This window comes from Delphinus delphis, chromosome 6, assembly GCF_949987515.2.
Source record: "Delphinus delphis chromosome 6, mDelDel1.2, whole genome shotgun sequence".
Lineage (NCBI taxonomy): Eukaryota > Metazoa > Chordata > Mammalia > Artiodactyla > Delphinidae > Delphinus > Delphinus delphis.
The window spans coordinates 104515108-104531617 of NC_082688.1; the positions used below are offsets into that span (position 1 = coordinate 104515108).

Here is a 16510-nt window from a genome sequence, read left to right on the forward strand (position 1 = left end):
CAATTCTACTCCTTCACGTTTACCCAACAGAAATGCACACACATATTTACCAGGACACAGTCACAAATTACTGAGTGTAGTATCATCAGATTGGAAACAACCCAAGTGTCCATTAAAGTCAAATACATCAATATTGTAAGTTGTGGTGTAGTCAAACAATGAAATACATAAAACAATAAGAGTAAATTAATTATGACTTCATGCAACAACGTGGCTGATTCTATTCAGCATAATATTGAGCAAAGGAAACCAGATCCAAAAGACTACCTAACGTACAATCCTATTAATGTGAGGTTCAGAAGCTTTGGATGGAATTGTAGCTGGAAACAGGCATATGGGAGGCTTCTGAGGTTTGGATAAGGTGCCTTTTCTTGATTTGAGTGTCTAGGTGCTGGCTACATGATTTGTAAAAATCTATCAGGTGTACACTTAAAGATTTGTGTACTTTTTTATACTAAGATATATTTCAATAAAACGTTTACTAAAATTTTTTTAAACTAGTTTTTGTTTAAGAAATCTTGTTTGGGCCTATTTGGAATTCACAACTTTTCCTGAATTAGTAGGCAGTATATTTTACACTTTAAAAACTTCTTTTTTCCCTACTTTATTTTATTGTCACATTATTAGCAACCCACAGATACAGTTTCCTTAATGTGTTTTATCCATAGGAAGGGTTGCTAAGTAAAGGGTCTACTTGTATAATTGTAGAAGTCTAAAAAATGTTATATCTGTAGAGGACAAGATAGCCTTGCCTGGCACGGATCCATAAAGCCTCTACCCAGCTATGTGCCTGCATGTGTTAATTATAAATTGGCTTTGCTCTCACACCTTGTTGCTTAGGTCAGTTCCGGGTCACTAAGAGCAGAGCCGGTCATTTGCGTCTGTTCATTGCAGATTCACACTCTTATCTAGTGGTAGGTACAGAGCTCATAGCTGTTTGTGATAAATAGCACTTGCTTATATTTTTCAGTAACTGAGATTTATTTTTGAAGTGAAGTTTTCTTTTTTCTTATAAGCTGAAAGTCCTGGTTGTGATGGAGAATGTTTAACATCTTAGGAATTTATCCTCCGAGCATTAACTTCACCCTTTCCATCTGTCCTCAGGTCTCCAAAATGGTATATCATTTACTACTCAAAATAACCTTTAGCTGTTTTTGTATTTTATTCTTTTCTTTTTTTTTCTTTTTTTTTTTTTTTTGTGGTACGTGGGCCTCTCACTGTTGTGGCCTCTCCCATTGCGGAGCACAGGCTCCGGACACGCAGGCTCAGCGGCCATGGCTCACGGGCCCAGCCGCTCCGCGGCATGTGGGATCTTCCCGGACCGGGGCACGAACCCGTGTCCCCTGCATCGGCAGGCGGACTCTCAACCACCGCGCCACCAGGGAAGCCCTGTATTGTATTCTTTTAAAATTAGACTGCTCCTGGATATCCAAGCTCAGGTTGCTGAAAATGCTTAGAGAGTGTCAGTTTCTCTTGAGGAAAAATTTATCTCCAGAACCTCTTGTCAGTAATGCGAAATCTTTCAAAGTCCATTAATGTTTGCCCACCCTTTGGACACTCAGAAGTTCTTTTTTTCCCCCACTGAGCTGTTTTTCCCAAAAGCCAGTGTGATCAAGTTACAGTTTGGCAGGTATGGTTAGAGGTGTTTGTTGTTGTTACTTCTTCATTTGCTTGGTTTTCTTAATGTAAAGGCTCGATACTTAAGGTAATATCATAGAATACAGGTAGTGTAGAATTATATCAGAAAAGACCACCTGTTGCAGCCTCCTCAGACAAGGAAACAAGACCTGACGCAGTTAAGTAACTGTTAAAGGCCATGGTGAGTCTCAGGTAGAAACAGGCTCTTAGGAAGGCACCCTTTCTATTGCACCTTTCTGTGTCTCCTTTCTTAGGCCAAGGAAAGTTTGTTTTATGATGAATGACTATGCATGACCCGAATGATGTTGAAATCCTGGTCGGGTTGGATCTTACAGAAACAGAACTTTACGTTTCCAGTTATTTTTTATTTGTATCAAAGGAACACATGCAAAATTTTAAAAGTCAAATTGTACTGTAAGGCCTACAGTGAAAAACAGCAGTACCCTGCCTTCCTTTCCCTTGAGTGCCCCCACGTCATTTACAAACGCTTCAGTGTCCCTGCTTCCTCCAAATCCACTGCAGCTTGGCTTCTACTCACTCCCCGCTGCCCGCCAACTCACACTCTCTCTCTCTCTCTCTCCCTCTCCCTCTCTCTATCTCTCTCTCTCTTTTTGAAACTATTCTCTCAAACATTGTAAAGTACTTGCTAATCTCCAAATCCAAAGGATACTTCTCGGCTGACATTTTATCCAGTCTTAGCACCTGTTATTGTTAAAGACTCTCCAGTTTTAAATTCTCATCTCCCTGGCTTTTGTGACTCTGCTGTCCCCTGGTTCCCTTTTTAACCTCTAGGACTATTTCTTTTCCACTAGATCTCCTTTTTCTTCCCACCACTTAAATGTGGCTTCTGTCTTTTGCTCTCATCTATATGCTTATCTTTCTTCTGTTCTAACTTTACCACTTACACTTCAATTAATCTCATTTCCTCTCCAGCCTTCAGCCTTAGCTCTTAAGTCCAATTGCTGAATACTCTTCAACTAGCACCAGATGTCTTACTTGTACTTTGGACTTAACGTGTCCAATATGGACACACTTCATTCCCCCTGTGGTCTCCTTGTCTTCTGTTTCCTGTGATATTGGTGTTCCATCATCCACATACCCTCCCAAGCTAGACGTTCAGTCATTCAGAAGGAAAGAGAGAATATGTGGAGCCAGACTGGGCCTAGTTTGAATCCTGGCCCCACCCGCCACTTGGTAGCAAACGGACTGCTTTGTTCCTCAGTCTCCTCATCTCTGAATGTGGCTGTTGTGAAGGTGGGCAGAGGTAATGCATGCATCATGCTTAGAAGAATGCCTGGCACATAACGAGTGCTCAGTACATCACTGCTGCTGTCGCTGTTCCCTCTACCGTGGGTCTAATCTAACAGGAGGTCCTGTCTGTTACTCCCTCTGAATATTTTTGAGGGCTGTCGCCTCCTCTTCATCTCCACTGCCACAACTTCAATTCATGCTTTTGTCAGCTCACTGCACAGGTAGACAGCTGCTTAGCTAAGTCCCACGGCCACCAGCCATGTTCCCTTCTAATATATCATCCACATTGCCACCAAAATTATGTTTATTAAATTAATTTTTATCTTTATAGTATAAAAGGTATTAATTAATAAAGTTATTATTAACTAGTGTTTGAAAATCCAGTAAGTCCTAAAGGGGTCACATCAAAACACAGTAGTCCTCCGCCACTTTCAACCGTTGTGGCCAGGCCAGGGGAGGTGGGGGAGGGGTCCCAGTATTTACCACTATGTTTCCTTCTTCTATGCTTGGATTCCTGTTTCCTGACTATCAGTAGAGAGATTCTCTTGTCTTACTGTTACCAATACAATAGTTAAAGAGTTAGTTCTTTGAACTCCCATTCTCCCAATATTATTAGGCCACTATTTTAGTTATATGAGTAGTCAGTGTTTTCATTACAGTTTTTACATAAGTTATTATTATTTGCATGGAGCCAAGTAATATACTATACCTACTTTCTTTTCTTAAATAACTTTTTGTTTTTCCTAGAGTTAACAGTAAAATTGTCTTATTTCTTTATTTGCTTATTAGTTCTCTGAGTATCTGTAACCTTCAAGTGTGCCCATTCAGTGTTAAAGCCCCTCTCTCAGTGGCTGACCCTATCAGATATTCTCTAAGTTCCTTTTTTAGGCTGGAGTCATAACTCCTGGAGGTCTAATCTTCCAGCTCCAAACTGGACTGGCAGTTCTCTGTGCCTAGTTCACAGAGGTCTTCCTTAGGGCTCCTCTTCTCTACTCTCTAGGATCAGATCCTTTGTTTTTTAGAAACCAAGTTAATCCTTTTTATTGGTTTACTCCTTTACTTTACTAAAACACATTCTCCAGCAGCTTTCTAAGAAAGGATTCATCATGGGAAGTAAGCCTTTTACATGCCCAAAAATGTCTCTGTTCTAATATCTTCACACTTACAGAATTCTGTGAAATCATTTTCCCTCCTTTTTTTTTTTTTTTAAACTCCTTATTGACCGGGGTATTTTTGCAGAAATTAATGCCTGTGGCCAGCAATTTTTATTTCGGCTGATCAAAATTAATTCTGTTATTTCACTAACACTTTGTGGGTTATTACATTCAATAGTTACACCTGACACACCTGTAGAGTCTTCTAATTTTCATGAAATTTTGTCTTCAGTCCACTCTTCTGTAGATGCAGAGGAGCATTCTCCAGCATCGTGAGTTTCATTTTCACTTTCCATATCAGAATCAATCACTAAGGTTTTTGTCTTTTTGTTGGTATAATATTCACATCATCTGAATCATAACTGTATTCTGAAGAACTGTCATTACTGCTATTTCTGATCTATGCTCATTCCTGGGACTCTGGTGTGACTGAGCTGCCCTTTCATCCGTATCCCCCTTTGCAGATAGTTTGTTTACAGTTTTCTCCATTTGCAAAGTCATTTACCAATCTTCCATCCATTTTCTGTCTTCCAAAAATTTATTGCTATCACTTATTCCCCCTCCTGTCTCCTCTGATGTTCTCTTTGTTCTTCTGGGTTTATGCTTTTTAAAAAAAATATTTCCTCTTATTTCAGTGTGATTTTGGAAGGAAAGGAAAGAAACACATATTTTAATTCTCCATGTTTAACCGGAAGTCCAGCACCAATTCCATCTATCATCATTCTTATGAAAGGATTATATCAGCCCATATGTCCCCCTAATTTATTACACGAGTAACCAGAAGTACTTTACTGAAATCCTGTGTTCCAATATAGATGCAGACTAGGTAGAAAGTGACTTGCATACATACTCTTTGTGGATGGCTATAGAATATTAAAGACCTTATGAATCTTTAATATATAAATGTTACAGGGAAAATTACATGCAATTACAGAAGAATAGCCCTAAGAGCAAATGGTGCACAAAGATTATAGCATTTAAGACTGTGACAGAAATCAGTGAGAGAGATCGAAAACTCTATAGTTATATATTTCTTTGAAAACCAAGTTAAACAATGGAAAGCTCTGTAAGAATAACAGCACAAGATAAAAAAGCATTTTCACAATTCACAAGATATGGTACTGCTGACCGTTTAAGTATTAACGCCAGGGTCGGGGTGAGAGGGAGCTGTATGAGTCCACCTTCATTCCTCTATCACATGTCAAGCGAAATCAAGATAAGAGCAGATTAGCAGTGCAAAGTCATAGAAAGGAGAATGCCTGATGTCTCCTTGCTACAACCCAAGTAAAGAAATAAGGCAGCCAGCTGGGATGATACAGTGCAGGAAATTACTATGTCAAAGTAGATGAATTAGATGTATCCCTCAGTGTCCAGATAACAAATGGACTGTGTGTATCCCGGGTTAGGAATGGTGCCAGTTGGCCTGAGGACAAAATAGTCCTATCCAGGGGTCGGCATACTTTTTCTGCAAAGGGCCATATAGTAGACAGTTTAGGTTTTGCAGCCCAGATGGTGATCTATGTCACAACTTTTAAAAGTTTAAACAATTAAATATATTCCATTATTAAAGGAGGATACAGTCTAGAGGTGAATGCAGGCATCTGATAAATTGTCAGTATGATGCTGCTAGGAAGGCAAGAATACAGAATTCCAGAAAACATTTTTAAGTGAAGCAACTTGTATTTGAAGGTCAGGAAGACCTCTCTGAAGAATTGGCATTCAAGCTGAGACCTGAAGATTAGCTAGATGAAGAAAAACTGATTAAATTTCCAGGCAGAGGAAATTGCCTTTGCAAAGACAGAAAAGCAAGGTGGGGAGGGTGGCATGCGATGACACCACAGCAGTGGACCGGGGTTGGGTTGGTTGGCAAGGGCTTGGTCACCCAGCACACACATGTTTTGCTCCACTGAGGCTGTAAAAACAATGAGTTTCTGTTCTGTATACCTTCCCTCGCTTGATAGGAAGGAAAGTCAGTCTAAGAACCACATAGGTATGTGAGAGAAGCCAGCCCCAGATTGAAACTTCACTGTGGGTAATCTCCATATAACTAATGGAGAAGTCATTTTCTCTATTCACAGGAGTTTTTTGAGAACCCTGCTTTTCGTCCTGATGGTTTGAAACTCTACCCTACCCTGGTGATTCGTGGAACTGGGCTTTATGAGTTGTGGAAATCGGGAAGATACAAGAGTTATTCTCCCAGTGACCTGATTGAATTGGTGGCCCGGATCCTTGCCCTCGTGCCTCCGTGGACTCGAGTGTACCGAGTGCAGAGGTAATGTGTTAATCTTTTATGCCAGAAGTCATCAGTGATGAGTCTTATCTGTTAACAGTTTCTAATGAGAAGAGTCTTACTGCAAATTGATGGGTTTGAATTTTTTTTAATTAAAAATGGGACACCTAGAATGCTGTCTGTAGATAGAGAGGATGGAAATGATAGGACAGCACGTCCAAGCCTCTTTGCCAGTATCACGTTTATTCACATGTTCACCTCTCCATTCGCGAGCCAGGAGATGGAGGATGATGGGAAGTGAGCATGGTGTTTGGTTCCAGGAGCTTGTGATCTACATCAGCGTTTCCTTTCTCAGATCTGCTCCAACCCAGATACTCTAGTGAGTGTGGGAGGAGGACGTGGAGCCATGTGTCTGTTATCCCTGTTCTAGAGCCTCTGAAGAAAAAAGAAAGAGTAGCAACGAGCATTCTTTACTGACATTAATGTAAATGTGGAGAAAGAGTGACATATTCCTGATAGTGTGAAGGAAATCATCTGAACTACTTTTCTAGGAGAAACTGAGATCTCATTTTCAATCGTGGTCTTTTTTTTTTTTTAAATAGAAACATAACACTGAAGGAAAAATTTAGAAGCCATAAAGTTACCTATTTACCTACAATCCTGACAAAGCCATTCCTGTACTTCCTGGTCGTTAAGGCACATTTCCACCACCCTGCCAAAAACTGCCTGTATTCCAGTATTACCAGTACAAGGCCAAATGGGGATCGATAAATGCATGTCCAGTCAGCTGCTGTGACTAGGATTCCAGTGAGCACAACTGTGCTACTAATAACATAAAGCAGAACTATCAACTAAAGGGAAATTATCAAGGATATAAAATAATGGATTTCCTTAAAGGTCAAAGGATATTTACACCACATTTCTGGCACAGTGTATTTATTTCTCAAATTTTTTAAATTATTGGCCCAACTTAAGGACCTAAATTGCTTATGATCTCTATTTTTAAAAATACTAAGGAGATAGTGACTAGAAAATCAGCCATCAAAATCATTTGCATTATCCTTCCTCTTCTCTTCCACCTTTCTGGAACAATTCAGTCCAAAAGACATTAGGAGCTACTGAGCAACGCAGGCATCCACACAAGGGACACAGGGAGCCGCAGGGCCCAGAGCACGGGGAGAAGGGTGTTCTCAGGGAGGAGGTGGTGGTGTGGTTCAGGCTGCTGCAGCCCAGATGTGTGAGGAAGGCGTTCTCACTGACGGCTGACCTGGCACCAGATGTCAGAGCTCAGTAGGGCGAGGAGGATGTGTCTGAGGGGTGTGGAGACGAGGACAGCAACAGAGGGTCAGTAACTTGCAAGGGGTGGATCTAATAAGCAGATAATATTAAGGATAATGGGAGCTGGGTTTTCTGTTATCTGAAAAGGGAATGCCAAATATGAAAAAGGAGAAAATTCTAATGTACCCCATGGTGTTTGGGAATAGGAGATACTGGTGTGAACTTGTGGTTTTCAACATATTGGTAGAGATAGAAATAACTGTAAATGTAACAAACGATAACAAATACAATGGTGTGTGCACATGTCCTTTTCACAGTCTGTTTAATGGCCATGATTTTTGCAGTTTTGTGCTGTTTGTTGGTGATTTCACTGTTTAAAATGGCCTGAAGTGTTGTGTGTAGTGTTCCTGAGTGCAGGAAGGCTATGCTGTGCCTTACCTTATGGGGTTTCCCTTGTGTGTTACTTGTTGTTTTTCCCTTGCTGCTTTTAATATGTTTTCTTTGTATTTAATTTTTGAGAGTTTGATTAGAAAAGGCATGTATTAGATTAGCTTCATTCAGACATGAGCTATGAGCCATGAGTTTCATGATAATGAATCATCTGCCTATTTATTGAGAGAGAGAGAGAGAGACACACCGACACCTTAAACAGAAATACACATAAAGTAAGGTCATGTGTTGATCAGCTGATGGAAATGCTGTGACCGGAGGCTCACAGGAAGCTGGGATGGAGTCTAGGATTAGACAACAGTAAAGTGCCAATGTTAGTTTCCTGATTTTGATGGTTGTATTACTGTTACCCAAGAGAATATCCTTGTTGTAGGAAATACTTAGAGTATTCTGGGGGTATTGGGACATCTTGTTCCCAATTTACTTTCAAATATTATACTTCAGGAATATAGTTATTTGTACCACACTTGGGAATTTTTCTGTGACTTTGAGATTGTTTCAAAAACTTAATACAATAGAAACAAAGATGCAATAATACTAATAACAACAAAAGAAAAATAGTATTTGCATTTAACTCACTGGGGCAACCAGAGAACAGTGAAGACACTACTTCCCAGCAGCAGAGCAGGGTAACAGGTACCACAGAATAGAAATTTCACAGCCATAGACACCATAGTTTTCCTACCAAGAGTAACAAGGCATAGATCACACGGGCAATCAGATGAAGAATTTGCATTCTCCCCATTCATTTTTAGATTTAAATTTCTTCTTTTTTTTTTTAATACATCTTTATTGGAGTATAATTGCTTTACAATGGTGTGTTAGTTTCTGCTTTATAACAAAGTGAATCAGTTATACATATACGTATGTTCCCATATCTCTTCCCTCTTGCGTCTCCCTCCCTCCCTCCCACCCTCCCTATCCCATCCCTCCAGGCGGTCACAAAGCACCAAGCTGATCTCCCTGTGCTATGCGGCTGCTTCCCACTAGCTATCTACCTTATGATTGGTAGTGTATATATGTCCATGCCTCTCTCTCGCTTTATTACAGCTTACCCTTCCCCCTCCCCATATCCTCAAGTCCATTTTCTAGTAGGTCTGTGTCTTTATTCCTGTCTTACCCCTAGGTTCTTCATGACATTTCTTTTTCTTAAATTCCATACATATGTGTTAGCATATGGTATTTGTCTTTCTCTTCTGACTTACTTCACTCTGTATGACAGACTCTAGGTCTATCCACATTACAAATAGCTCAATTTCGTTTCTTTTTATGGCTGAGTAATATTCCATTGTATATATGTGCCACATCTTCTTTATCCATTCATCCAATGATGGACACTTAGGTTGTTTCCATCAAAGGGCTATTGTAAATAGAGCTGCAATGAACATTTTGGTACATGACTCTTTTTGAATTATGGTTTTCTCAGGGTATATGCCCAGTAGTGGGATTGCTGGGTCATATGATAGTTCTATTTCTAGTTTTTTAAGGAACCTCCATACTGTTCTCCATAGTGGCTGTACCAATTCACATTCCCACCAGCAGTGCAAGAGTGTTCCCTTTTCTCCACACCGCCTCCAGCATTTATTGTTTCTAGATTTTTTGATGATGGCCATTCTGACTGGTGTGAGATGATATCTCATTGTAGTTTTGATTTGCATTTCTCTAATGATTAATGATGTTGAGCATTCTTTCATGTGTTTGTTAGCAGTCTGTATATCTTCTTTGGAGAAATGTCTATTGACGTCTTCTGCCCATTTTTGGATTGGGTTGTTTGTTGTTTTGTTATTGAGCTGCATGAGCTGCTTATAAATTTTAGAGATTAATCCTTTGTCAGTTGCTTCATTTGCAAATATTTTCTCCCATTCTGAGGGTTGTCTTTTGGTCTTGTTTATGGTTTCCTTTGCTGTGCAGAAGCTTTGACGTTTCATTAGGTCCCATTTGTTTATTTTTGTTTTTATTTCCATTTTTCTAGGAGGTGGGTCAAAAAGGATCTTGCTGTGATTTATGTCATAGAGTGTTCTGCCTATGTTTTCCTCTAAGAGTTTGATAGTTTCTGGCCTTACATTTAGGTCTTTAATCCATTTTGAGCTTATTTTTGTGTATGGTGTTAGGGAGTGATCTAATCTCATACTTTTACATGTACCTGTCCAGTTTTCCCAGCACCCCTTATTGAAGAGGCTGTCCTTTCTCCACTGTACATTCCTGCCTCCTTTATCAAAGATAAGGTGACCATATGTGCGTAGGTTTATCTCTGGGCTTTGTATCCTGTTCCATTGATCTATCTTTCTGTTTTTGTGCCAGTACCATACTGTCTCGATTACTGTAGCTTTGTAGTATAGTCTGAAGTCAGGGAGCCTGATTTCTCCAGCTCTGTTTTTCTTTCTCAAGATTGCTTTGGCTATTCGGGGTCTTTTGTGTTTCCATACAAATTGTGAAATTTTTTGTTTTAGTTCTGTGAAAAATGCCAGTAGTAGTTTGATAGGGATTGCACTGAATCTGTAGATTGCTTTGGGTAGTACAGTCATTTTCACAATGTTGATTCTTCCAGTCCAAGAACATGGTATATCTCTCCATCTATTTGTATCATCTTTAATTTCTTTCATCAGTGTCTTATAATTTTCTGCATACAGGTCTTTTGTCTCCTTAGGTAGGTTTATTCCTAGATATTTTATTCTTTTTGTTGCAGTGGTAAATGGGAGTGTTTTCTTGATTTTTCTTTCAGATTTTTCATCATTAGTGTATAGGAATGCCAGAGATTTCTGTGCATTAATCTTGTATCCTGCTACTTTACTGAATTCATTGATTAGCTCTAGTTGTTTTCTGGTAGCATCTTTAGGATTCTCTATGCATAGTATCATGTCATCTGCAAACAGTGACAGCTTTACTTCTTTTCCAATTTGCATTCCTTTTATTTATTTTTCTTCTCTGATTGCTGTGGCTAAAACTTCCAAAACTATGTTGAACAGTAGTGCTGAGAGTGGACAACCTTGTCTTGTTCCTGATCTTAGAGGAAATGGTTTCAGTTTTTCACCATTGAGAACCATGTTGGCTGTGGGTTTGTCATATATGGCCTTTATTATGTTGAGGAAAGTTCCCCGTATGCCTACTTTCTGCAGGGTTTTTATCATAAATGCGTGTTGAATTTTGTCGAAAGCTTTTTCTGCATCTACTGAGATGATCATATGGTTTTTCTCCTTCATTTTGTTATTATGGTGTATCATGTTGATTGATTTGTGTATACTGAAGAATCCTTGCATTCCTGGAATAAACCCTACTTGATCATGGTGTATGATCCTTTTGATGTGCTGTTGGATTCTGTTTGCTAGTATTTTGTTGAGGATTTTTGCATCTATGTTCATCAGTGATATTGGCCTGTAGTTTTCTTTCTTTGTGGCAACCTTGTCTGGTTTTGGTATCAAGGAGATGGTGGCCTCGTAGAATGAGTTTGGGAGTGTTCTTCCCTCTGCTATATTTTGGAAGAGTTTGAGAAGGATGAGTGTTATCTCTTCTCTAAATGCTTGATAGAATTTGCCTGTGAAGCCATCTGGTCCTGGGCTTTTGTTTGCTGGAAGATTTTTAATCACAGTTTCAATTTCAGTGTTTGTGATTGGTCTGTTCATATTTTCTATTTCTTCCTGATTCAGTCTTGGCAGGTTGTGTATTTCTAAGAATTTGTCCATTTCTTCCAGGTTGTCCATTTTATGGGCATAGAGTTGCTTGTAGTAATCTCTCATGATCTTTTGTATTTCTGCAGTGTCAGTTGTTACTTCTCCTTTTTCATTTCTAATTCTATTGATTTGAGTCTTCTCAAATGATGAGTCTGGCTAATGGTTTATCTATTTTGTTTATCTTCTCAAAGAACCAGCTTTTAGTTTTATTGATCTTTGCTATTGTTTCCTTCATTTCTTTTTCATTTATTTCTGATCTGATTTTTATGATTTCTTTCCTCCTGATAACTTTGGGGTTTTTTTGTTCTTCTTTCTCTAATTGCTTTAGGTGCAAGGTTAGGTTGTTTATTCGAGATGTTTCCTGTTTCTTAAGGTAGGGTTGTATTGCTATAAACTTCCCTCTTAGAACTGCTTTTGCTGCATCCCATAGGTTTGGGGTCATCGTGTCTCCATTGTCACTTGTTTCTAGGTATTTTTTGATTTCCTCTTTGATTTCTTCAGTGATCACTTCGTTATTAAGTAGTGTATTGTTTAGCTTCCATGTGTTTGTATTTTTTACAGATCTTTTCCTGTAATTGATATCTAGTCTCTTAGCATTGTGGTCGGAAAAGATACTTGATACAATTTCACTTTTCTTAAATTTACCAAGGCTTGATTTGTGACCCAAGATATGATCTATCCTGCAGAATATTCCATGAGCACTTGAGAAAAATGTGTATTCTGTTGTTTTCGGATGGAATGTCCTATGAATATCAATTAAGTCCATCTTGTTTAATGTATCATTTAAAGCTTGTGTTTCCTTACTTATTTTCATTTTGGATGATCTGTCCATTGGTGAAAGTGGGGTGTTAAAGTCCCCTACTATGAATGTGTTACTATTGATTTCCCCTTTTATGGCTGTTAGTATTTGCCTTATGTATTGAGGTGCTCGTATGTTGGGTGCATAAATATTTACAATTGTTATATCTTCTTCTTGAATCGATCCCTTCATCATTATGTAGTGTCCTTCTTTGTCTCTTCTAATAGTCGTTATTTTAAAGTCTATTTTGTCTGATATGAGAATTGCTACTCCAGCTTTCTTTTGGTTTCCATTTGCATGGAATATCTTTTTCCATTCCCTTACTTTCAGTCTGTATGTGTCTCTAGGTCTGAAGTGGGTCTCTTGTAGACAGCATATATATGGGTCTTGTTTTTGTATCCATTCAGCCAATCTGTTTCTTTTGGTGGGAGCATTTAGTCCATTTACATTTAAGGTAATTATCGATATGTATGTTCCTATTCCCATTTTCTTAATTGTTTTGGGTTCATTATTGTACGTCTCTTCCTTCTCTTGTGTTTCTTGCCTAGAGAAGTTCCTTTAGCATTTGTTGTAAAGCTGGTTTGGTGGTGCTGAACTCTCTCAGCTTTTGCTTGTCTGTAAAGGTTTTAATTTCTCCATCAAATCTGAGTGAGATCCTTGCTGGGTAGTAATCTTGGTTGCAGCTTTTTCTCCTTCATCACTTTAAATATGTCCTGCCACTCCCTTCTGGCTTGCAGCGTTTCTGCTGAAAGATCAGCTGTTAACCTTATGGGGATTCCCTTGTATGTTATTTGTTGTTTTTCCCTTGCTGCTTTTAATATGTTTTCTTTGTATTTAATTTTTGACAGTTTGATTAATATGTGTCTTGGCATATTTCTCCTTGGATTTATCCTGTATGGGACTGTGCTTCCTGGACTTGATTAACTATTTCCTTTCCCATATTAGGGAAGTTTTCAACTATAATCTCTTCAAATATTTTCTCAGTCCCTTTCTTTTGCTCTTCTTCTTCTGGAACCCCTATAATTCGAATGTTGGTGCGTTTAATGTTGTCCCAGAGGTCTCTGAGACTGTCCTCAGTTCTTTTCATTCTTTTTTCTTTATTCTGCTCTGCAGTGTTATTTCCACTATTTTATCTTCCAGGTCACTTATCCGTTCTTCTGCCTCAGTTATTCTGCTATTGATCCCATCTAGAGTATTTTTAATTTCATTTATTGTATTGTTCATCGTTGCTTGTTTCATCTTTAGTTCTTCTAGGTCCTTGTTAAATGTTTCTTGCATTTTGTCTATTCTGTTTCCAAGATTTTGGATCATCTTTACTATCATTATTCTGAATTCTTTTTCAGGTAGACGGCCTATTTCCTCTTTATTCGTTTGGTCTGGTGGGTTTTTATCTTGCTCCTTCATCTGCTGTGTGTTTCTCTGTCTTCTTATTTTGCTTATCTTACTGTGTTTGGGGTCTCCTTTTTGCAGGCTGCAGGTTCGTAGTTCCTGTTGTTTTTGGTGTCTGTCCCCAGTGGCTAAGGTTGGTTCAGTGGGTTGTGTAGGCTTCCTGGTGGAGGGGACTAGTGCCTGTGTTCTGATGGATGAGGCTGGATCTTGTCTTTCTGGTGGGCAGGTCCATGTCTGGTGGTGTGTTTTGGGGTGTCTGTGGACATATTCACATATATGATTTTAGGCAGCCTCTCTGCTAATGGGTGGGATTGTGTTCCTGTCTTGCTAGTTGTTTGGCATAGGGTGTCCAGCACTGTAGCTTGCTGGTCGTTGAGTGAAGCTGGGTGCTGGTGTTGACATGGAGATCTCTGGGAGATTTTCGCCATTTGATATTATGTGGAGCTGGGAGGTCTCTTGTGGACCAGTATCCGGAAGTTGGCTCTCCCACCTCAGAGGCACAGCACTGACACCTGCCTGCAGCACCAAGAGCCTTTCATCTACACGGTTCAGAATAAAAGGGGGAAAAAGTAGAATGAAAGAATTAGTAGAAGAAGAAAGAAAGGGGGGGGAGGGAAGGAAGGAAGGAAAAAAAGAAAGAAAGAAGATAAAGTAAAATAAAATAAAGTTATTAAAATAAAAAATAATTATTAAGAAAAAAATTGGTTTAATGGACGGATAGGACAAATGGTGGAAGCAAAGCTATAAAGACAAAATCTCACACGGAAGCATACACATACACACTCACAAAAAGAGGAAAAGGGGAAAAAATCATAAATCTTGCTCTCAAAGTCCACCTCCTCAATTTGGGATGATTCGTTGTCTATTCATGCATTCCACAGATGCAGGGTACATCAAGTTGATTGTGGAGCTTTAATCTGCTGCTTCTGAGGCTGCTGGGAGAGATTTCCCTTTCTCTTCTTTGTTCTCACAGCTCCCAGGGGCTCAGCTTTGGATTTGGCCCCGCCTCTGCGTGTAGGTTGCCGGAGGGCATCTGTTCTTCGCTCAGACAGGATGGGGTTAAAAGAGCGGCTGATTCGGGGGCTCTGGCTCACTCAGGCCGGGGGGAGGGAGGGGCATGGAGTGCGGGGCGAGCCTGCGGCGGCAGAGGCCGGCATGACGTTGCACCAGCCTGAGGCGCGCGCCGCGCGTTCTCTCGCGGAAGTTGTCCCTGGATCACGAGACCCTGGCAGTGGTGGGCTGCACAGACTCCCGGGAGGGCTGTGTGGAGAGTGACCTGCGCTCGCACACAGGCTTCTTGGTGGCGGCAGCAGCAGCCTTAGCATCTCATGCCCGTCTCTGGGGTCCGCGCTTTTAGCCGCGGCTCGCGCCCGTCTCTGGAGCTCCTTTAAGCAGCGCTCTTAATCCCCTGTCCTCGCGTACCAGGAAACAAAGAGGAAAGAAAAAGTCTCTTGCCTCTTCGGCAGGTCCAGACTTTTACCCATACTCCCGGCTAGCTGTGGTGCACTAACCCCCTGCAGGCTGTGTTCACGCTGCCAACCCCAGTTCTCTCCCTGGGATCCGACCGAAGCCCGAGCCTCAGCTCCCAGCTCACCTGCCCCGGCGGGTGAGCAGACAAATCTCTTGGGCTGGTGAGTGCCAGTCGGCACCGATCCTTTGTGTGGGAATCTCTCCGCTTTGCCCTCAGCACCCCTGTTGCTGTGCTCTCCTCTGCGGCTCCGAAGCTTCCCCCCTCCGCCACCCGCAGTCTCCGCCCGCGAGGGGGCTTCCTAATGTGTGGAAACCTTTCCTCCTTCACAGCTCCCTCCCACTGGTGCAGGTCCCGTTCCTGTCCTTTTGTCTCTGTTTATTCTTTTTTCTTTTGCCCTACCCAGGTACGTGGGGAGTTTCTTGCCTTTTGGGAGGTCTGAGGTCTTCTGCCAGCGTTCAGTAGGTGTTCTGTAGTTGTTCCACGTGTAGATGTATTTCTGGTGTATCTGTGGGGAGGAAGGTGATCTCTGCGTCTTACTCTTCCGCCATCTTCCCCTTGTCCTCCTTTTGCTTTAAATTTCTTACTGCTGTAACCAGCGAGTCAAAAGCAACAAAGACATTGCTATAACAGTAAAAGCTTAATTTTATAGGCTTTATGAAATACCACTATGGAACATTATCCTGGCTTACCACCAACTGAAAAAATAAGGATTTCAAGAAAACAGGAGCAGCAAATATAGTCTCTATAGGAAAATTGTAAAGGGGCCATGACAGCAAGAATTAAGAATACATATATTATACAACCAAAAGGGTGTACAAGGAGAAAGGCATGATATTATGGATAACAAACATGAGGCTGATTAAAGACACCTCCCTGTTCCTAGTTCTCCTGTCATGACCCCATTGCAGCTCTCTGGAGAGCTGTCCTTGTTCACATAGTACACTTAACACTTAATAACAATTTGGTAGCTGTGTTCTGATAAAACAGCTTCATATCTCTGCATAAAAACTTTATGCTCCATTTACTGATGTTTTTAAAGTTATATTCAGATATAGCTGGAACTTGGTATATCTGGACTTCTAGAAAGAAACTTGTATCGAGGGCTTGATGGTAAAATGTTGAAAAAGAAGTGCTAAGGAAAGTGTTAATGGGTAACTCAAGGTTTACATACAGATGTGTACA

At 40.4% G+C, this 16510-nt stretch overlaps 1 protein-coding gene across 2 annotated transcripts in view; it reads left to right on the plus strand.

Moving 5' to 3' along the window:
* The window catches only part of ELP3 (elongator acetyltransferase complex subunit 3), a 112762-nt gene that overhangs the window by 51415 nt on the left and 44837 nt on the right, over positions 1-16510 (plus strand). For both annotated transcript variants that reach the window (XM_060015230.1, XM_069540799.1), the window contains one exon: positions 6122-6315. In XM_060015230.1, coding sequence (XP_059871213.1) covers positions 6122-6315 — 194 coding nt within the window. The remainder of the gene's footprint in view (positions 1-6121; positions 6316-16510) is intronic.